Source organism: Danio rerio, chromosome 14, assembly GCF_052040795.2.
Source record: "Danio rerio strain M-AB ecotype USA chromosome 14, GRCz13ab, whole genome shotgun sequence".
Taxonomy (NCBI): Eukaryota; Metazoa; Chordata; class Actinopteri; order Cypriniformes; family Danionidae; genus Danio; species Danio rerio.
In genome coordinates this window covers 6,837,238-6,859,611 of record NC_141034.1, presented here as the reverse complement: position 1 = coordinate 6,859,611, position 22,374 = coordinate 6,837,238, and the positions used below count along the sequence as shown (strand labels likewise).

Sequence of the window (22,374 nt, the reverse complement as noted above, 5' to 3'; positions counted from 1 at the left end):
ACAGGCGTTCGTCTAAAAATCGGAGGAAGGCAGAGGGGAAAAAACACAGTCTCAAGGAGGGAAGCCCATTCGAGGACATCGCCCTCCTGAACGCTCTTACTCAAATCATCACTGTTGTTGATAAAATGAGGGGTGAGTTGAGGACACGAGAGAAACGCACACATAAACTACTGTAAAGACAGTGCTGGATAGATTACTTTAAAATCAGATGTTTTTATGCTGTAATTAGTATGACTACTTTTACATTCATAATTATTACGCATCAATTTGACATTAATTTATTAACAGTAGTCATAATAAATAATGGGGTGGTGCTAAGTTCAACCTTGATCTTGCATCATCAGTGAATGTAAAGCATTTCACTCCTAAATTGACTGCATGTAGCCTTAACATTTGCCTTGAATATGAAGAGCTGTGTGTGTGTGTGTGTGTGTGTGTGTGTGTGTGTGTGTGTGTGTGTCTGTGTGTGTGTGTGTCTGTGTGTGTGTGTGTCTGTGTGTGTGTGTGTCTGTGTGTGTGTCTGTGTGTGTGTCTGTGTGTGTGTCTGTGTGTGTGTCTGTGTCTGTGTGTGTGTGTGTGTGTGTGTGTGTGTGTGTGTGTGTGTGTGTGTGTGTGTGTGTGTGTGTGTGTGTGTGTGTGTGAAACATTCTTTTGTTTGTTTTCTCCTGTCCCTACAGAAGAAGTTCACAGTCTGCTGAAGGCTCTGGTGCTCTTCCAGTTCGACGATGCGGCCAGCGCTCTGCAGAGAGACTACAGTGATCTGCTTCTGCTCATGGACAAATCTATTCCTGACATCTGGAGCGAGAACCTGCAGCCGGGCCAAAATACAGTGAGTCACACGTCTTCAACTGAACCGTTACTTCAGCCTATGTGAATGTGCATACGGTGGCCGGGAAGTGCAAAACAACATTACAAAGTGTGAAACACTTTTAGAAAGCTCGAGACAAATTTACATTTTGAAAAACATTTTGACCTATTATCAGACACAATTACATAGGTAAAATTTACCAAGGACGGAACAAATTTACATTTTAGAAAACAAATTAACAAGACACAAAACACTTTTACAAGTCCCGAAACTAATTTGCAATTACAGATTCCTTACGGAAAGGGAGTGTACCACACACCGGAAGTGACGTGGAATGTACCACACTGGGAGTAAAGTGTATGCTACGGCGCTGACGCATAGCCCGTGGCCGTCGGCGTCTCTGATGTGCACCTCTCAAAAAATGTAACTACACGTCGCAATGACGCGTAGCGCAAGCTCTGTGATTGGTCGGCTTGGTAGCGATGACGAGTATGGGCGGGACCGAGAGCCGCGTGAATGATGCGAGCCTGATAGAGAGATTGTTTACAAGTGTGGAGTCCCGTGAAGGAGCTCCGGATGGAAAGTTTTTTTTTTGTGTTTACCTCATAGTTAAAGTTGTTGCACGTCCGCCGGTTCCTGCCTCAAAATGAGCGCGTTTGAGCCACTTGTACATCCCGGAAGTGTTCAGGAAAGCAAAACAGCAGCGAAGAAACTCGACACAGAGGAACATGTACACCTCACTGCCAACTAGCGTTTCGGAAGTGTTAATGCAGACCAACAGAGACAGCGCGCAGAAGTATAAATGCACAGCTACGCGCATTGCATGCGCCGTGGGTTATGCCGGTCACTTGACGCAGAAGTATAAACCAGGCTTAAGTAGTGGTGGGCAGAGAGAAGCAAACGTGTCGAGGCTTCGAAACCCATCTCTACAGTGACACCCAGTGGACATTTTTTAAAAGTATTGCTTAAAAAGCCATGAAACTGAATGCTGATTTATAATTGGTGATGATGTCTGTGGGTGTCACTATTCAAAATTAAAGTGCAGCTTTCCGCTTATAATGTCTTATTGCTCATTGTCATAAATGAAAATAATGACGCATGGCAGCTGAGCGGGAAACCGCGAAGCTTGTAAACCGTGATCAATGTAAGGAGTTAATCGCACGTGACTTGTTTTAGCTCTTTTAGTCCGTTTAGAAACTTTGCAGTGTGAAAGCGAACCGCACCAAGAACAGAGCAACACTAACAATGTTTTTCTCTGTTTCGGAACAAAAGAATCGATTCATAGGTGAAAGCACCCTCAGAATGATTGTGTAGTTACTGATCCTTTGAATCCTTTGAAGTAGTTGCCGAAATGTCAGCCATCACTACATACAAGTTAAAATGATTGATTTTTATTTTAAGCCAAAAATCATTAAATATCGAAAAAGATAGTTTACCCAAAAAACTACAATACCGTAGTATTCTTTTTGTCCCTACTATGGATGTTAGTGGCTGCATTATAGATGGAGATTATGCTAATTGTTAAAGAGCATGCATCGTTTACAAAATAATTAAGACATTTAAAGGAATAGTTCAACCAAAAGTTGTCATTTACTCACCCTTCACTTGTTCCAAACATGAGTTTCTTTTTTTCAGTTTTTTTTCAAGCTTTTTGAAAAATGTTGCAAACCGGTAACTATTGACCTCCATACTATTTGTTTTTCCTTATATGAAGGTCAATGGTTACAGGTTTCCTACATTTTTTTTAATTTCTTTTGTGTTCAACAGAAAAAGGATATTTTTGAAGGTTTAAAACCACAAGCAAGTGAACTGTCCCTTTAACACCTGTTTTGAGAGCATAATGATCATGTTTGTCTATTTTAAGGGATTGTTTCTTGTTTCTCCAGCTCACAGGTCCGAACTCGACAGTGAACAGTATCGTAGCATCATTTCAGCAGCAGAAACCGGCTGTGCCTCAACAAGGTGAGCGACTCTCTGACTGCAATGTTTGACTAAATTATTTTACTTCACAGTAAATCTCTGTTGTCCTGTTGATTCCTCAGACACAGAAGCGCTGGCGCCTCCAAAGATGAGGAATTCTGTCAAGTGGAAACTCAACATTCTCAAGTAGTTTGCATGTCACACTTTTTTATTGTATTTAATTTGAATACGAGCGCCGTTTTATTGAATTATTATGGTTGAATTAAAGATTATAAAAGATTTCTTATGAGCTTCATTTGATATAATTAATATTTGGTCTTTGTTTCAGAGACTCATATACAAATCTACGCATTTATACTTGAACCAAAATGGAAATTGTACTGTTTTGGACTTGTTAAATAAGTATATTTTGACCAATAGAGTACTTGATTAAATCTCTAATTTTTTATGGTTGCAGAAATTAGTAAGGATTTCTCAGTTTAACAGTCAATCCTTTAATTGTGAGACAAAAAAAAAAGTGACAAAACAAAACAATATTTGATCAAAAGTACACCCCCGCCTTAAATTACAGAAACTTCATGAATTGTTCAGACTTGCCAAATTACACACTGTAGAAATAAAAGGTTATCCACTACACTTAAAAAAATGTGTATATACAAAAAAGGATAGTAAAAAATAGCCAACATATTGTACTTGTCTCCATCTTAATGTCACAGCGCTGCCGTTACGGCTTCCAGAGTTTGAGCAATCCATCCTCACTGTATGTGCCGATTAAATTCTGATGCGGATGGTGGGCGATACCGATCACGTCTTTCTCATGAACCTGTGAAGACAAATGAAGACTTGAATTAATTTGACAAATTAATGATGATAATAAAACAATCTTTACTGAATAAATTATTTACGTTCCTTTTTTCAGATCGATTACAGATAGATTGGATGAGTAGGAGTATGAATAAAGAATCGACGACTCTGGTTACATTATTGGATGAATCAGTATTTATGAAAGAATCAATTGAACTGATTTAATGGGGTGTGCACACAGGGACTTTTAATAATTATAATCCGTTTTAATCAATGTAAACTCACCACACATCACTCATCTGGTTTCTTTAAAATCAATCTTCACTGAAGTGATCGAGATACAATATAAAGTGGATTTCACACCATACAAGAAGCACTGCATTAAATGACATCGTTCTGCTCCGTGTCTTTAAAATACAGAAATTTAACACACTATTTTCAATGGAGCGCTTGTGTTTAAATGGCTTTTTATTTCTCCTTTTACACCTAATCTAATGCTGAAGTCTATTTACCTGATTATAGTTTAATTAAATTGCATTATCGATTCTGTAAGACACCTTATGAAATCAAAATTAGTCACATCAACTGTTTATTGGTGGCTGAAAAACACTTGCCGTAATTAAACCACAGTGCATACATTTTTAACAGTTACTTGTTGCCACCTACTGACGTGTCTGTGTAATTTATATACGCTCTATTCAAAGCATTGCATTTATTTTTTAAAAAGTCATTTTTATAGTTTTTTTTTAGATCAAAACGTTTATTGTACTTTTACAACAGATTAAGTGTCAAGCTAGGGCTGGGCAATATGGCAAAAATGCAATCTCGCTAATTCTTTTCCATATGAAAAGATAACCATATATATATATATATATATATATATATATATATATATATATATATATATATATATATATATATTAGGGATGTGCGGAGCAGCCGGTATTTGTATTTGTATTTGTATTTGTTGAGGGGGGAAAAGTATTTGTATTTGTATTTGTATTCGAGTAAAATTCAAAATGGCGCAAAAATATATATTTTTCTATTACACTTCTAATTTACGTTATAGTGAAAGTATTGTTTAATTATACCCATTATATAAATTATAGATATGCAATATTGGCTGTTGTTTTTGAACATGTGACAAGAAATGTCATTGAAAAGAAAATAACATAGAAGCCATTATCTCATCCATGGTTAAACCAACAACTAATAAAATACCATTGTGAATATTATGAACCCCACCACCACCGTTCTTGTTGAAGGACACTGAATAGACAGAATAAAAACAAATAATACTTCAAAAAACTGTACTTCTTCTGAAAGAACTTTTTTCCAATGGACAGAATTCCAAAAACTAAAATTAACTAAATAAATCTAAATAAAACCCTGCCGGGAGATCTGGCAGAACAAAAGTATTCTATATAATACTAAAAGATACAGCCCTGCTATTATCATCTACCTGCCACAAAAAAAGACACAAAGTTTTTTTGTTTGTTTATATAGAGATATCTGCAAATATTTTTCAATGGAAGTCAATGGAGGAATATGACTAGTCAGTCATAATATATTTGCTGATATTTCCAATCTGAATTATAATTATGACAAGTCAAAATATAATTAGAGATATCTCTAAATATATTTATGGATAGTCTGAACAAGGTTTAAATGCTAAAACGGCTTGCCATACGCACAGTGGCACAGTGGAGATTTCTCTAGTTATATCGTTTCAGTCGTTTGTTATGCAGTGACATGCAGTCAAATATTTCGCCAAACAGTCCTTAGGGATGCGGGGACACGCAGTCAGATATTTTACCGGACAGATCCGCCACTTTTGGCGCGCATAAACAATCATAAAGCTCTCGTGCTGCAGGAATGAGGAGGTCTGCTGAAGGCGCGCAGCTGACGTGCAGTGAGGGGTTTGCGTCTTTAATAAACTACGGCAGTTTGCGTTCACTGAACAGTAAGAATGATTAATAAATCCATATGAAACAGTCCCTTAAAAGTCACGTCTCGCTTTCAGTTTCGGGCTTTGGCGCGTTTTGCACTGAGCGTGTCTCTCTCTCTCTCTCTCTCTCTCTCTCACTCACTCGCTCACTCACTCACGCGGGCATGCACTGTGGTCTCATGAGGAAACGCTGCTTTTTGATATAGTGTTTTTCTTGCTCCCGAATACAAATAATTTTTCAAGTATTTGTTCGAATCAAGTATTCGTAAAAACACGCTATTCGTGCCTTTCCGAATACCGTATTCGGGTTCGGCTCCACCCTTAATATATATATATATATATATATTTTTTTTTTTTTTTCGATGCAAGCTGTTAATGCTTGCAGATTTAAAAAGAGTACTCCAACAATCACCGAAGCCACAAAAAAATTTAGAGGGTCCATTAAATTAGATAACATATTTTTTTGGCTAATAAACTTTCCGTAGCCAAAAATTATGTGCATCTATAAGACCAACACGATTCTAGATTCCCATTGTTGCAGATTTCTGCTGTGGGATTGGCTCTTAGATCAATATGGAGTAAAAAAGTGCAGAGCTTATCATTATTATCGACATAAATTTTATTGCAATGTGATGTATTGTTTATCAGCTCAGCTTCATGTCGAGCATGAGTGACATCCGATTGCACTAAGTTGAGACCAAAAATTTAAACTTTGGCGAACATTTGTGCAACATCTAACAATAAGTAGCTTGCTCTAGTAGTGGCGTTATGACAAAGCGTCTATAGTTGGTGTACTGTGGGGAAAATCTCTTGCCAATATCGGACAACAGTTTTTCAAACTGCGACTCAGACACGGCACCAAATGAATCTGACGTTTTTCAGCCTTCCCAAAGCAATAAAATCTATGTCTCTCATTTAGCAACAAAACTGAGTCCCCAGTAAGACAGACGCCCCCCAAGACGTGAATCCACATCTATTGTGAAGCAAATTTAATACTCAAATAAAGCGAGTAAACTCAAAATGTTCAGTGTGATCTATTCACACAAGCCATGTCTGTTGTGAACGCCCCATTTGATCACACAGCAGTTTGATTTGACCTTTTAAGGAAACATTGCAAAACCAAAACGGATAAATATATTAACTGTAAAAAAATACTGCAGTTGAAAGCTATGTTGATTGAATGAAAGAAAGGTAAATAGAGAGAGAGTGATGGAGCTTACAGTCAGCGTTCTCTCCAGTTTGCCTGTGACTGTGCTGAAACAGTAAAGCACAAAGTCCTCTCCCACACAGTAGATCCACTCGCCACGCGGAGACAGAGTACAGCACACGAAATCACCTCCTTCTCTTTTACCGGAGCTGAAACTCCTCACAATCTGCAACAGGAAACAAACACACAAAGGCTGAAAATGCAGGAAACAAACCTACTTTCTTTGTTTTTGGCATGATTCCGGACATCTTTACCTGGCCCTGCATGTTCATGATGACAACAGTGTTGGATCGGTTACACACGACGAAATGCTCCGGGTTTTTGGGAAGCAGAATCACGTTGTTAACGGTGATGTCAGTTCCTGCAGAGGTGCCCAGAGACTTGAATGTGCTGGTGCATTCTGTGGTCTTCATATTCCAGACCTGACAGGAAACACAAAACCAACAAAAAAAAGTGTTACATTTTTGTTTATAAGACCTATTAGGTGAGCACAATATAGATAAAATCGTAATTGTTCTTACTACTTAATGCGTGTACGCAATTACACTTTCCTTTAATGACACGAGTCAGTATATTAGATACAAAATAAAGACAATTTGTATGCATGGGTGTGTATTACATAAAGATAATAAATGTATATAATACACACACACACACACACCATACAAAATAAACTTTTATTTTGAATGTAATTAATCACAATTAATGTTCGCCCAGCACTAATAACATGGTTTCCACTACATTCATTCTTCCATGGCGGGGTGCCACGCCAAAACTCATCCCACCATCGCTACATTACAGCTTCTCATTCAAAACGTTTTTTTTTTTAAAGCGAGTAATAATCGCACCAAAACGTTTTAAAGGGTAAGTGAATTATAACAGCGCAAACTTTTCTGTAATCATAGTAGTGCTGTGCGTCAATTGTTTACCCTTTAAGGTGCGTGCTGACTGTTAGACTGACTGACTGACAGGGGCCATTTTACTTTACTTCAGGATGCATTAATGCTACTCTGTAGTACTATTGGAGACATTCATAAATATTCCTAGCAAATCTTATAAATGCTGGAGACATACTCGCTACATAAACGCACTAAATTCCACCCAGCAGCGTTTGTTTGAGAGCGCACATGAAGATCTGCACGCTATATTTGAGGTGGCTAGGGCTGCTCGATTTTGGGAAAAATCATATTCACGATTATTTAAAACGATTACTGTTGAAATCAAAATTATTAGTGCTCCTGAGAATTTTATTTATTTTTTATTTTTATAAATATTTCCCAAATGATGTTTAACAGAGTAAGGAATTTTAACAGTATTTCCTATAATATTTTTTCTTCTAGGCTTATTTGTTTTATTTTAGCTAGAATAAAAGCAGGTTTAAATATGTTGATACCCATTTTAAGGTCAATATTATTAGCCCACTTAAGCAATATATTTTTTGATTGTCTGTAGAAGAAACTACTGTTATACAATGAACTGTTTAATTACCCTTATTAAGCCTTTGAACTGCACTTTAATCTGAATGCTTGTATTTAGAAAAATATCTAGAAAAATATTATGTACTGTCATCATAGCAAAGATAAAAGAAATTAGTAATCAGAAATGAGATATCAAAACTATTATGTTCTGAAATAAGTAAAAAAAAAAAACTTCTTTCCATTAAACAGAAATTGGGCAGGAAAAGGATTGCTAATATTCAGGAGGGCTAATAATTCAGACTTTAATGTATACATACAGTTATTTTCCACGCTGCAAAGGAAAGAGAAATAAATACATATAGAATAAAAATATGAAACAAACTGTGCTTTAAGCATCTTCACTGTAAGAATAAAACTTTAGCTACAAAAATCCTTCAGTCAAGAGCAGAGGGATTTTCTCGTTTTGTTTGATAAATGATAAAAAACAACATCACACACTGTCTCTTTAATGGTTTCTCTTTCACGTGTCTTTTGATCCTCAACTCGTAACTCGTTTGTTTATTACACAAATGAGGGTTATTATGAATAATCACTAAACACTGCATTTTGACACCTATTTGACCATTACAGCCCTCACATTAAGATGACTTTAGATGTCTGGGCCTCATCCGTTTCAGCGGAGGTGCGCAATGTGGCGCCAGGTGCAAGTATAATTCCAGCTTCAGTGTGCGAATGAGACCGAATGCTGACCGGCCGCATGCTTCTGGCTGTGTGCGCGTGCCGCACTCACATAAGTACGCTGTCTTTCGCGCTTTTAGGAGCAACAGCTAAAAAGGGGGTGGTATATGATGCAATAATCGTTTATCTCGATTAATGCTTTTTCATAATCGTTTGAAGCCAAAATCGAAATCGAATTTTCGATTAATTGCACAGCCCTAGAGGTGGCGTGCAAGAAGTTTTGTGCACGAGCAGGGGAAATCGGTGCACAAGCGCAGAGATTCGCATGCTCGTAGGCCATTATATAAATGCGATCCCGACTTCTAATACTGCGCTCACGACATTTGTCATTGAAATAATAACGCCACAGGTAGTCGGTAGATCTGTATAAAAAAAGTCCTGCCACCACAGCTGAAAAAAGTCCTAGAGGAAACACTGAACAATAATAGAGCTTCGAACAATACAATAATTCCCTGAAGTGAACCACTGACACAGCCTATGGAGAGCATCAAAAACATCAATATCGTACTCCATAAGACCTATAACTTGAGCGACTGAACTAAACAAAAATGAAAAATGGATTGCGATTGTACATGAACATTTATACCTTCACAGTTCCATCAGAGGAAGCGCTGATGGCGTGATGACCGTCAGGAGTGAGCGTGGCTTCATTCACAAATGAAGAATGGCCTCGAAACTCCTTCAAACACTTGCCTGATTTTAACCCATGAATCCTGTGGAGAAACACATTTATAAGTGAGCTTTTGCAGTCATTTTGATGCAAAGATAAAGTCAGCTGTGACAGACGCTCACCTAATAGTCTGGTCAAAGGATGCAGAGAGAATCTGAGTGCTGTCTTTACTGAAGCTGAGACAGGTGACGCCTTTACTGTGAGCGCGCTCGTACCGCCGCAGACACTGACCGCTCTGAATCTTCCACACCTGGACACACAACACAACCCTTCAAGCTCAATCAGCGGACAGCATGTCAGGCAATCCTGACAAATGCTAGTCAAGCAGAATGTTCTATAAATAAGAGAAGGTTATTTAATATATATGTGATGTTTAGCGATGTTAAATGCTAGTTTCATTTTTAAATAGGAATTAAAGTACGATAATAACACATTTTAAACAATATTTGAAACAATTAAATGCGTTAAAAATCCAAAAACGCGTTAAACAAAAACATACAGTACCTGGCTTGTTTAAACGAACAACAAGCCAGCAATTTCTGAAGCTAACGTTAGGCAATATGGCCTAGAAATAATGATCTTATTTACTTTTTGTTTTCAAATTATAACTGATACTTGAAGAAATTAAGATGTTTTATGCATTAATTATTTATTCCTGTTTTAATCAAATATATGAACTTATGTTTGTGTGCTTAACTTCATATAATCTTGCTCCATAACAGCTGTGGCTTCGTGCGACTGACAACCGAGGAGTTAAATTCCGAGAACTTGTTATCAGCAAAATGTTACAACTCTTTCTTTCACTATCTAGCACGGGTAGGAGGGTTATTTGATTCATTAAATTGATTTGAACTTATTTGAAGCCTCTGACCGATCTTTGAAACTGGGGGACTAGGGGAAAGTCCAACATACTTTACAACCATTTATTGATTGATTGATTGATTGATTGATTGATTTATTGCTATTTTATATAATTTAATATTAATCACTTTTATTTTATTATTTCATCTTTTTACATTTAATTCCTCTACATTCATTATTACTGTGATGTAGTAAAAATCGCATTAATATTAATAATTAATAATATAAATAATAATATTAAATCTAATATTATATACATCTATATATTAAATATCTGTGGGAAAAAAGCACAAAATACCAGAAAATACTGCACAAAATTATCTTAAAACATATTTATATATTCCATATAGATAATAATATAAAATGTGAATATACCTGATATTTAATAATTAACATTTTTATATAATATTATATTCTAAATAATCCTCAGCAGTAATGTATTCAGTTCTAGTTCAGGTCTGACCTCTAAATGACTAAATGTGAAACAGCTATAAATATTCATTAACAGTGATTGTTACAAAAAGAAACTAAAATCTTTCAAGCCAATGAAAGTTGTGCATAAATGAAAGTATCCCTTTACTTTCTGTATTTTTTTTTTACATTAAACGTTCAACTCGTTTTAAGTTTAACCTGCCATTTTCCATTTGCCTTGTTTCCGTCTTGTGTTTTTAATGAATTTTGAAAAAATCAAATGTGTACTGTATAATTGTAGCAAATTAATATAAATAATTTCTAGCATCCTGAATCTATAAATCATGGCAAAACCTTTGATTAATGAATGCCTTCAATTCAAAAGTCATCGGTTTGACAAACTGAAGTGTGTATGACACCTTAATCTTGCCATCCTGGGCTCCTGTGGCCAGCATTTCAGTGTCCCGACTAAAAGACATGCACAGCACCGCATCATCCATCATCATGAAGTTATCCTGAGCCTGATACTTCAGATCCTGTTAAAAAAAACACACATGATCCATGAACGAACATGAAGAGAAACACTCAACTATAACTAGTCTAATATCCAAAGGTTTTAATACCTTTCTGATTTTACCAGTAGTGAAGTTCCACACTTCAATAAATCCATCCACAGATCCAGTGACCAGATACTGGCCATCAGGAGAGAAGCGCGCACACTCCACATGAGACTTCTGACCAAACTACAGTGAAAAAAACACAGAAGAGTGAAAAAAAAAAAAACAATCACTATACCGAAGTGTGGTTACTGTACTTCAAGATTCTTCATCTTGACAGTTTGACCCGAAAATACTACATTGGATTTAAATATTACAATGAACCACTCTATATACAAATTTTTGATATATGATTGTATCGGGTTTTGTTGTTGCCAGAAGCTTACTGTACAGAGGTAACCAATAAAAGCACTATAAATAGGAACAGAATGTTCAATGTTGAGTGAAGACCCCTCGCCGGGGTCTCTGTGATTGGTCAGTAAGGTAGCAGTGACGAGTGTAGGCGGTGATGGAAGCTGCGAACCTGATGGAACGTTTGTTTACAGGTGTCGAGTCCAGTCAAGGAGCTTCAGATGGAAACTTTGTTTTGTGTTTACCATACGATTTAAGTTGTTGCACATTTGCTTGTTCCTGCCTCTGAATGAGCGAGTTTTAACTTCTTGTACATTCAAGTAGCTATCAGAAAAAAAACACCAGCGAAGAAACTCGACACAGAGGAACATAAAAACCTACTGTCAGCTAGCGTTTCTGAAGTGTTATTGCAGTGCAACACAAACAGCATGCTGAGGTATAAATCAAGCGGCAACCTCCCGCTCTCCCTCAGGAAGCCAATACGGAAGTAACTAAAACTGCAATTCATCCGAAATTCCGCTAGTCCTGGCCGCTCTTGGCTCCAAAACAGAGCAAATTTCAATTGAGCCCACTGTTAGAATGGCCAACTTTACAGCAGAAAAAAAGGTGTTTACAGCCTGGTACAAAAAAGATTTTGGTTAATACAGCTAATATTACCCTTCATGACAACTGTGAGGGGGGTGAATTTTTTTATAACTCATCCGTTTCCTTTATATTAAGTTATATTAAGTTTGCATAATTAAGGGAGTGGCCACTTGAGTGACAGCTAGGTCTCGCTGGTCGCCGTCACGTCACCTCAGCTGAATCCTGCAGATTAGTCACTGAACTCGGCATATTTATCGTATTTCTGTGTTGTTTTATGTGGCTTTACACACTCAACTGCCTTTTGGACTTGTTTCCTACATTTATTTGATGGAATGTCATGCTGAGTGCACTTAATTGTGCTCACAAACCATTCACGTGGCCTCAGTTTCCCATGTGAGTAAAGTTATATACTTATATACCATCTCTATACATGTATATGTCTTATTTAAGATTATTTATCGTTTATATTTATATTTAGAGCGGTAATGCACTCCAGAATTTGTCAGATTGATTAGCTGTAGGCTCTAGAACAGTCCTCTGAAGCGTGGTCATACAGTGTTATGCTGGATTTCATCAATAGTCTTACATTAACTAACACAGACTATATCTGAAGTGTTTGGAAGTAATTCGCGTTTTCCTCCTGTTGAAAAACGTCATAAGAACAATGTTTAGTGGCTCTGTGTATTACAGCAGTGTTTTTAAAAGTCTAAACACTTTATTGATATAGTGTACAACCAAGCACAAGTGGTCAGAATACGAACGAGTCACAGGTGGTAAAGTATTAAGCGTTCTCCCAAAGTAAAGTGTGTCTGAACCAGGTCCAAGCTAAATGCCAGCAGGTGTCTGTAGCTCCGCTCACTCTCCGCCTCTTTGCCCTTGTTTGGTATCCCGCCGTGGGTGTGATGACGCGCGAACAAAATGGCGACGGTTGGCCGCCTCCTACTTGTGGCTTCTTTAGAAACCTATGGGTGACGTCACGGACACTACGTCCATATATTTTACAGTCTATGGTATAAATGCACAGCTACGCGCAAGGCAGGCGCCGTGGGTCATGCCATTCACTGGACGCAGGAGTATAAATCAGCCTTTAGCTTGGTTCATTTGGGCATATGTGAAAACCGACATTTGTTCCAGAAGCTGCTGCGTTTACCCCCTTAGCTCGGTTCATTTGGGCATATGTGAACACCACAATCGCGCTCTGATTCACAGCAAAACAATAGGTCGTAGACAGCCTGAATGAGGTGGTCTAGGCTCAGTTTAAACAAAAACTATAATGGTTAGATTGTATTGAGAAAGCAATATGATCTAACAAAACGAACATCTAACAAAATAGGCACAAAAGTGCATTTTATGTTGAATATGAAAGTGAAAGCAAGCGGTCTAACGGAATTATAAAAATATATTAATATATAAAATCATTAACTTTTGGGTTAACTCGACCTCTGATATAGAATCAATATATATTTTACAACCCTTGGCAATTGAACTTGGGATATAACACACCGGGATGCTTTTCGTTTGCGTTTATCGTCTGCGTTAATTGTTCCAGATTCAAACCCAATCGATTTTCACTGGTGTCGAGCAGAAGAGTATGCAATATCACTCCTTGACGTTAGATGGCGCTACACAACTTTAAGCTTCTGACACCCGCTTGTAACACAGAGGAAGAAGACAAAGTTGACAGGCTTGTTGTTATGGATGGTTCAAGTAGCAGCTCCAGCTCTAGCGATGAAGAATTGATTATTGTTCACCAGTGCAATAAGCAGCTCCACGTTCATATCGCCTCTGGGCATCTTCTCCAATGTGCACTTGCATTGACAGTTTTGCGCTTGAGCGCCTCCAAGTGCTGTTTACTGTAACTTCAGCAGCTTCGTGTACGTGAACAAAAGTGCCGATCTGATTGGTGGAGAAGGTTTTGATGCTGCGCGTCAAAAAAAAACAAAAAAAAAACGAGCATTTTTTTTTAATGATGTTTTTGCGCCTGCCGTTTTGTGCGTTGGTGTGCCTGATCACATTGCCGCCCTTTATTTAGTCACGAGGCATTAAACGTTGAAGGAAAATGCGAGCAAAAAACGTCTCTGTGTGCACGGGCCTTAAGGCTGATTGTGTACCTTGATGTGTCTGGCCAGCTGTGTTGGGAATCGCTCCTCTTCTACATCCTTCACAGCAGCTTTACCTCTGAACAAATCAATGGTCATACCGGGGGGAAGCAGACCCTGATGCTGCTGCCACTTTAGAGACTTTGAAGACAGACAGAGGAAATTAGCATTGAATTTAGTAAACTGAGCTATTATTTCTAAGACGCGTGTACAATGGCAAATGCTCACCTGTCCAAGCAGAGCCATGAGACGTGACGGCGGCACCACACTCACTTCACCAGCAAGAGCCTGAGCTATAGCTGCTCTCCGTTTCTCTTTACTGCTTCCATCAGGATAGGCCTGAAAAAAAAATCAATACATCAGGTCAGAAATCACCCAGAATGGAGGAGAAAGTTATGGCGGTCAGCCCAGAATCCTAGAAATTGCTTGTTTATATAAAATAACAGTGCTTAAAATAAATGAGTTCACCCCTCACAGATCTGTCATTTTAATTAATATTTGTATTAATTGAAATTAATATAAACTAATTCATATTTATGTTAGTGCAAAATAATTAGTACACCCAAATTAACATTAAGAAAAAATTAAATATGAAATTTTAATAAAAAAATAAAATAAAAAAATCAAGGAAAACATTAAATTTTGTGGGTTTTTTTTTTGTAATAACACAATGGATTTTAAATGTTTTATCTTTCTATTCCTAAAGATGTTATCCACTCTTATTTTAATAAGCACAATCTTATCTTAATAGATATAACTGTTTATTAAAACTGTTTTGGTTAAACGCACTAAATGTTATTGACTATACTCACTGAGAAAGTCATGCAAATATGAATTTTTTAAAACTTTCTTATGCTGAAAACTTTACCATCATGAAATCCAATTCCAACAACAACAACAACAAAAAATTCAATTTTTAAAACGATAACAGCTCTTTTTCTTTTGCTTCATCGCTTTGGCAAAGCATCAGTCAAACAAACTGCAATTATGATATGGCTTATTGTGCTTATACACAATTTGAGTTAGTTAGTCAGTTTGTTTTCAGATTTGCATAATTTCCATTGACAAACGATTACAGAATTTTACAATATGTAAAGCATTTGTAGGGAAAACAATTAAAATAAATAATTGTTGTTTTATTAGAGCAGTAATGTATTGCTCTTTTGGTGATGATAATGCTAATAAAAGCCAGTGTTAAAACAGTAGATGTGATTTAGGCTACCAATATTCATATAGTTAAATTAGTTCATTGGATTAAAATAAACAGATCTTACATACGGCAGATATTAATTTCACCTAGTGGCGTCAACAAGTTAAAAAAAAATGATTTCTCAGACTGAATTAATTTAATACTTGCCGAAACAATAATTTTAGCAAAATAAAGTGTTGCAGAAAAAAAACATTATAAATTAAATTAAATATTTTGAATGAAAAACTTTCTAAGAGAGCAACTGGCAAATATTAGTTTCAAATGTTAGAACCAGCCAGAAGCTGTTTATATACAGTAGTCGACATTTGAAGTGAATCAAAATTATTTATTTTTTTATAAAGACTAGTATGTGTGTATGGGATAGTTTGGGACAACTTGGATGAAAGGTTTTGATCCACTTCAAATGTTGACTGTTATATATATACACATAATAATGTCACAAATATCTATGATACAAGTAATATATATATACACACATGCATACATACATACATACATACATACATATATATATATATATATATATACATACATATACATATACATATCTATATCTATATCTATATATCTATATATATATATATATATATATATATATATATATATATATATATATATATATATATATATATATATATATATATATATATACCATGAATAACAATGTATAGCCAAACCAACTTAATTTCAAGTGTTCACACTTAGATATTGCTTGATAATAATAGCAGGTTTGGCATGCTGTCCCAAAGAGAACCCTGAGCTAGGAGATAATTGAGCCCAGGGCTGCCGTCTGGTCATTTATCATGTAATGGGATCTAAGATCAGGTAGTTCTTTAGAGCTCCCTCTGCTAAAGGGGGAAAGGGGAGATGGGGTGATTCTTCAAAAACGAAGATAAGGGAAGTAAGGTGAAATGGGCTGTTTATTGTAAGTTTGGATTAACCTGATTGGTCTATCGATGATTGCAGATAAGAAACCTTCACTTAAACTGTATTAAGTCCCAAAAGGCTTAATTTAGCTATAAACATGTAGCATTAAACAAGGGTGAATCGGCTATGGCAAACTCAAGATTGTCGCACATTTAATCTTCAATGTTTATTCATTATTAAAAATCAATTAAATCCTTGTAATGAAGTAGGAGGCTTTTGAAGAAACTATTAAACGTTTAGATAAACCCATCTTTAATTTTCTATCCAATATAAAATAGGAGTATACAGTGGATCCTAGGTTTTTGTGAGATGCATTCTCTTAGATCCCTCACCTCTCGCGGGTCAAAGTAAGAGCGTGCCAGAAGATTCTCCAAATGGATGTACCGCTCAGGTTGAGTTTGCTTGAGCATTATCATGGGATCCGTCTGCCTCAACAAAGACCTGGCAGCTCCCAACTCTCGGAGTTCAATCAGCTCAAGAACAACCTGCAAAAGAAGAGGAAAAGACAAAACAATTATTATGTGCTAAATGTTAAAAGATTCAAAAGATTTAAAGAAGCAAATTCTAAATATTGATATCATATTGGCAGTCAATGACTATCGAAGTAAAACATTGTTTACATTCAATCAAATAGTATTAATTGTGTTTAGAAGTCATTAGAGCTGTGAACCTACACTAGTCTCACGGTTCGGTTCGGTTACGATTATCATGCCATTGATTCGGTTTAATTCGATATTTCGGTGCATCACGGTGCATTGACGTGCTTTTCATAAACAGTTTTATATTTTCTTCACAGCAGCAGTTCTTGTATTAAAATGTATGAATATATTTATATTTATATATTATTTGTATTACAATTTTGTCATTTAATACAAACAGTCAGATATAAAAACTGTAACTTTAAACAAAGCGAGCATTAAGCAAATGATATAAACAAATATAAATATCCAGCTCAATTTCTGATCCTTGTCTGGTTCTCTTACACCCCTTTGATTGGTCAAACCCGCAACAAAAACGGTTGCGATTGGCTCTTGCGCGCTGCGCTCTTCACAGATGAGTGACACTGAGCGGCAGGCGGCAGCGGCAATTTCACAGCTGATGTATGATAGACACGGTGGAGAAAACTCTGCAGACACACGCTCGTTTCTTTATCTAGAAGTAACGCTGTAAAACAGCCAAGAGGAGAAGAAAAGCCACGCCAGCAGGTCAAATGGGCCACTGTGTGTGTGTGTGTGTGTGTGTGAGAGAGAGAGAGAGAGCGAGAGAAAGAGAGAGAGAGAGAGAGAGAGAAATGGAGTAGGCTACTTTCATTCTCTCGATCTAAGTGAAATAGGGGCTTTTGTTGTATATGTCAGTGAAAGACTGATCCAACAAACACACACAGTGAAATTGTGCACAGTTTATGAGTTTTAAGTAGTTAGAGCGTTGTAAATACTCGCGATTGCCTCCCTCGCAACAGAGCGCATATGAGGTAAATGACGTCAGTAATTACCGGTTATGATTATTACTGAACCAATACCGAATTGTCCACGTCTGCATCGCGATGCACCGAAGAAACGATTAATTTAAGTCATGTTTACACACAATTTCAGATTGAATATTTAAAGTAGCATGGTAAACAATGCAGGGACACGTCATTAGGGCTAGGTGATATGGCAAATATGCCATCTCGATGAATTATTTTCCATATTGATCAATAACGACATATATTTCAATATCAGTTGTTAATTCTTGCAGATTTAAGAGTATTCTCTTCTTTAAATAACATAACCTATTTTCGGTGGCTGAAAATTCAGTGCATTTCTAATATTACCACACTAGATTAACATTGATGCACATTTATGCAGTGTGATTGGCTCTTAGATCAATATAGGGTAAAAAGTCCAGAGCTTATCATTGTTATTGACATAAATTTTATTGCGATTCGTTATAATATTGTTTATCGGCATAGCGGTAAAGTTGCTTTTATATTCGCACATTTGCGAAATTTAGATTTGCGTTCATTTAGCAGTCTCTTATTGTTTACCATGTTACTTTGAATATTCGATTGCAATTAGCTAGCAAGTATGACTTCTAAACAACATTAACACTATCTAATTCACTGTGAACAATGCTGTACTTTGATAGTCATTTGCTGCTAATATGATTTCCCTATTTAGAATTTGCAAAGAATACTTTTCTGAAATTATATTATTAAGGAGAATGTTTACCTCTATTTTATCGGCTAAGCCCTATATGTCACTGTTTAAAAAAACAGCTTAAACCAGCCTAGGCTGGTTGGCTGGTTGACCAGGTTGGTTTTAGAGGGGTTTTGGCCATTTCCAGCCTGGAAATGGCCAAAACCCCTCTAAAACCAGCCTGGTCGACCAACTAAAACCTGCCTAGGCTGGTTTAAGCTGGTTTTGTCAGCAGGGAATGAATGTGTGAATATAAAAAAAAAAAAACTTTACTCAGAGTTAACTTTAAAAAAGCTGTTTTTATCCACTCTCACCTGTTCGTAAAGGTCAATAAGGGTCTTGTCAGGGAGTTTGAGGGACTGTATAGCCTGCAGTACGGTGTCCCAGTGACCGCTGTTGATGTCGGCCACAAAACTCTCAATACTGTCCACCGTGTTGAGGGACACAGTCGTCTCCTCCTGGAGCATTGCTAAAGTCCGATGCAAGCTGTTTTCCTTCAGGTACTGCATGATCAGACGAATCACGCTGGAGAAATATGAGAAATTAGACATATAAGTTTTTTTATTGAGAGGATATATTTAAAAAGTGTAGAGAGTTACCTAATGTACATCATTGAGTCAAATGTGTAAATATAAAAACAACTTTACCTCACTATATAATTGATGCTTACTAACTTAATTGTGAAGGGAAAGTTTTACCCAAAAAACAAAACATATAAAACAGCAATGACTAAAAAAAACAGCACTTCATAATAAACAATTGTTAAGAAACTAACGTTAAACAAAATGCTGACATTCACAATACAGCACTAAATCAATGATGTATAATTTATTGATAACCAGAACCGTTGTTTATGCTCGAATATCTTATAAATGAAATGAGAAGGAAACTGTTTTTGATAGTTAACTAACCAAGCTTAGGTTCAATGTTTCATGTGCAAACCGATAAATTAAAAAGTTTGTTTGAAACGCAGAATGTTCTCACGATGCTAACACTGTTAGCATTACTAAACCCGTCCTGGAAAACAGACGTGCTCGCTTAAATTACACATACTGCATTGACGTAATGTTGAAAGCAAAAACAAATAATGTATATTACTTACTCTGCTGACTCTATTTCAATAGACATAGTTGAAAGATGGTGATATTGCAAAGCAGAAAAAACTGAAGACACACAACACGTCAGGGACAACACACGTCGTCTTCTTCTGTTTTCAGATAAATGGCGGATGGAAAAGCAGCGTTTGTGCGTTTCTTCCACCTACTGGGTTGGAGAGTGAAGCGTTGAGGAAAAGAAAAGGAGAAAGTATGGGTATGTCGATTAACTCTCATTTAATTTGATCATTTTAAATGTACTGCTTCTCCAAAAGTGTTTTAATCGTTACGGGTTGACTTTTAACCCACCTAGTGTTGTCTGTTTATTGAAAATGAAACGTGACTGCTCTGTTTCCAGTTACTTTTAATTTATTAGATAGATATATTGAGGTAAAGTTGGTTTTATATTAGCACATTTGTTCATTTTTAACTGTCCCAATATTGTTTACCATGCTACTTTGAATATTTGGCTGAAATCGCATGTAAGAATGACTTCAAAACAACATCCTTGCTGAAACATCCAGCTTAAACCAGCCTAGGGTGGTTGACTGGTTTATCTGGTCGACCTGCCTGGTTTTAGAGTGGTTTTGGCCGTTCCCTACTGAAAAAAAAAACAGCTTAAACCAGCCTAGGCTGGTTGGCTGGTTTTAGCTGGTCGACTAGGCTGGTTTCAGAGGGGTTTTGGCGCTTTCAAGCCTTGTTTTAGCTGGTCAGGCAGGGAGATGACCAGCTAAAACCAGCTTGAACAGCCTAGCCAGGCTGGAAGCCCAGCCAAAACCAGCTATGTCCAGCTTAAACCAGGCTGGTCAAGCTGGTTTTAGCTGGTCATTTTTCAGCCTGACCAGCTAAAACTATGCTGAAGATGGCTGGAAACCAGCCTGGAAGTGTCCAAAACCCCGCTAAAACCAGGCTAGTCAACCAGCTAAAACCAGCCAACCAGCCTAGGGTTCTAGGGTTTCAGCAGGGTTTTCTGGTTGCTTTTCAGCCATTTCCAGTCTGGTCTTAGCTGGTCAAGCTAGGAGATGTTACCACACTAACAGTACTACACTGCATTACTTCAAATAAGCTCAAACCACCTGATTCTGTACCACAGCGGACTGGCCTGATGTTCATTCATTCATTCATTCATTCAGTTTCTTTTGGCCTAATTCCCTTTATTAATTAGGGGTCGCCTGATTAATAACTTGTCCAGCACATGTTTTGTACAGCGGATGTTCTTCCAGTTGCAACCCAACACAGGGAAACACCATACACTCTTGCATTCACACTCATACACTACGGCCAATTTAGCTTACCCAATTCACCTTTAGCACATGTCTTTGGACTGTGGGGGAAACCGGAGGACCGGGAGGAAACCCATACAACACAGGGAGACAATGCAAACTCCACACAGCAATGCCAACTTGCCCAGCCGAGGCTCGAACCAGCGACCTTTTTGCTGTTTGGCGATCGTGCTACCCTCTGTGCCATCGTAATGCCCCTGGCCTGAGGTTCAGAATTTTAATCTTGTGATAACGTCAACAATATCCGAATTAGCTGAATTTTGTGAACTTTACACTGATCATACATGTGGAAGATGCAGATGGACTGATGGAAGCTCCAGTTTGGAAACACTTTACTTGAAGGGGGTTTTCATTGGACTGTCATAAAAAACCCTTCATAATCATCACATGATGTGCGTTAAAAATATGAATTGGATTTTATGCTTAATGTCAATTGTCATTAAGTGATTGATCAGTTATGATAATTTCAATGAAAAGTTGACATTGAAATGCCTAAGACAAAATAATTTGTCATAAATCAGTCATAAACATGACTGTCATGAGATGTGTCATGAATTTTAAAACAGTATCATTAATATTTTTCTTGACCTCAGCTACAGTGGTACAAATTGAAGTTGTCATTAAAAGTCCTTTAATATATACTGACGCTGTTATAACATCATTTGAGTATTGGAACTTTTAATGAGAACCTTTAATGACAAATTAATTTATGTTTCACTAAAAAAAGTAATATAGTCATGACACAATTATAAGAGCCAAAAGACACTCACAGGTTTTGTTGTCTTTGTAATGGCAAGTTGTTGTAACAAAGATAGGTTGTGATTGAGTTATGTCAAGATGTCATAACAAAGTATGTAATATTTGCATTTAAAATGACATAACTGAGCTTATGAGACTTAATGAGTTTTCATTTGATTATTAAGGCTGTCATGGCAGACACTTGGACATCTTATGAACAGTAAAGTGTACAATATTATATTATATTATATTATATTGTATTATATTATATTATATTATATTATATTGTATTGTATTGTATTGTATTGTATTATATTATATTATATTATATTGTATTGTATTGTATTGTATTGTATTGTATTGTATTGTATTATATTATATTATATTATATTATATTATATTATATTGTATTATATTATATTATATTATATTATATTATATTATATTGTAATATATTATATTATATTCCCAGAGGGCGAGGCAGTGGCGCAGTAGGTAGTGCTGTCGCCTCACAGCAAGAAGGTCACTGGTTCGAACCTTGGCTCAGTTGGTGTTTCTGTGTGGAGTT

The 22,374-nt window shown here is 36.7% G+C and overlaps 3 protein-coding genes across 10 annotated transcripts in view; 2 read left to right on the top strand and 1 right to left on the bottom strand.

Moving 5' to 3' along the window:
• Window positions 1-3,009, top strand: part of elp1 (elongator acetyltransferase complex subunit 1) — a 42,286-nt gene extending 39,277 nt beyond the window's left edge. For all 5 annotated transcript variants that reach the window (XM_087281027.1, XM_087281024.1, XM_087281026.1 and 2 more), the window contains 4 exons: window positions 5-132; window positions 678-829; window positions 2,695-2,770; window positions 2,851-3,009. In XM_087281027.1, the coding sequence (XP_087137153.1) occupies window positions 5-132; window positions 678-829; window positions 2,695-2,770; window positions 2,851-2,918 (424 nt within the window). In that variant the 3' untranslated portion in view covers window positions 2,919-3,009. The remainder of the gene's footprint in view (window positions 1-4; window positions 133-677; window positions 830-2,694; window positions 2,771-2,850) is intronic.
• Window positions 3,010-3,202: 193 nt separating this feature from the next.
• Window positions 3,203-19,961, bottom strand: smu1a (SMU1 DNA replication regulator and spliceosomal factor a). 2 transcript variants are annotated; one of them, NM_200199.1, is given in 12 exon segments: window positions 3,203-3,551; window positions 6,701-6,853; window positions 6,942-7,109; window positions 9,430-9,556; window positions 9,636-9,763; window positions 11,205-11,321; window positions 11,409-11,528; window positions 14,390-14,518; window positions 14,606-14,716; window positions 16,847-16,999; window positions 19,006-19,216; window positions 19,794-19,961. In NM_200199.1, coding segments are annotated over 12 exon segments (1,542 nt in total). In that variant the 5' UTR covers window positions 19,820-19,961; the 3' UTR covers window positions 3,203-3,452.
• hdx (highly divergent homeobox) overlaps window positions 19,937-22,374 on the top strand; it is a 19,218-nt gene continuing 16,780 nt past the window's right edge. For all 3 annotated transcript variants that reach the window (XR_015506941.1, XM_087280924.1, NM_001202494.1), the window contains exon 1: window positions 19,937-20,002. The gene's annotated coding sequence lies outside the window, so the exon portion shown is untranslated. The remainder of the gene's footprint in view (window positions 20,003-22,374) is intronic.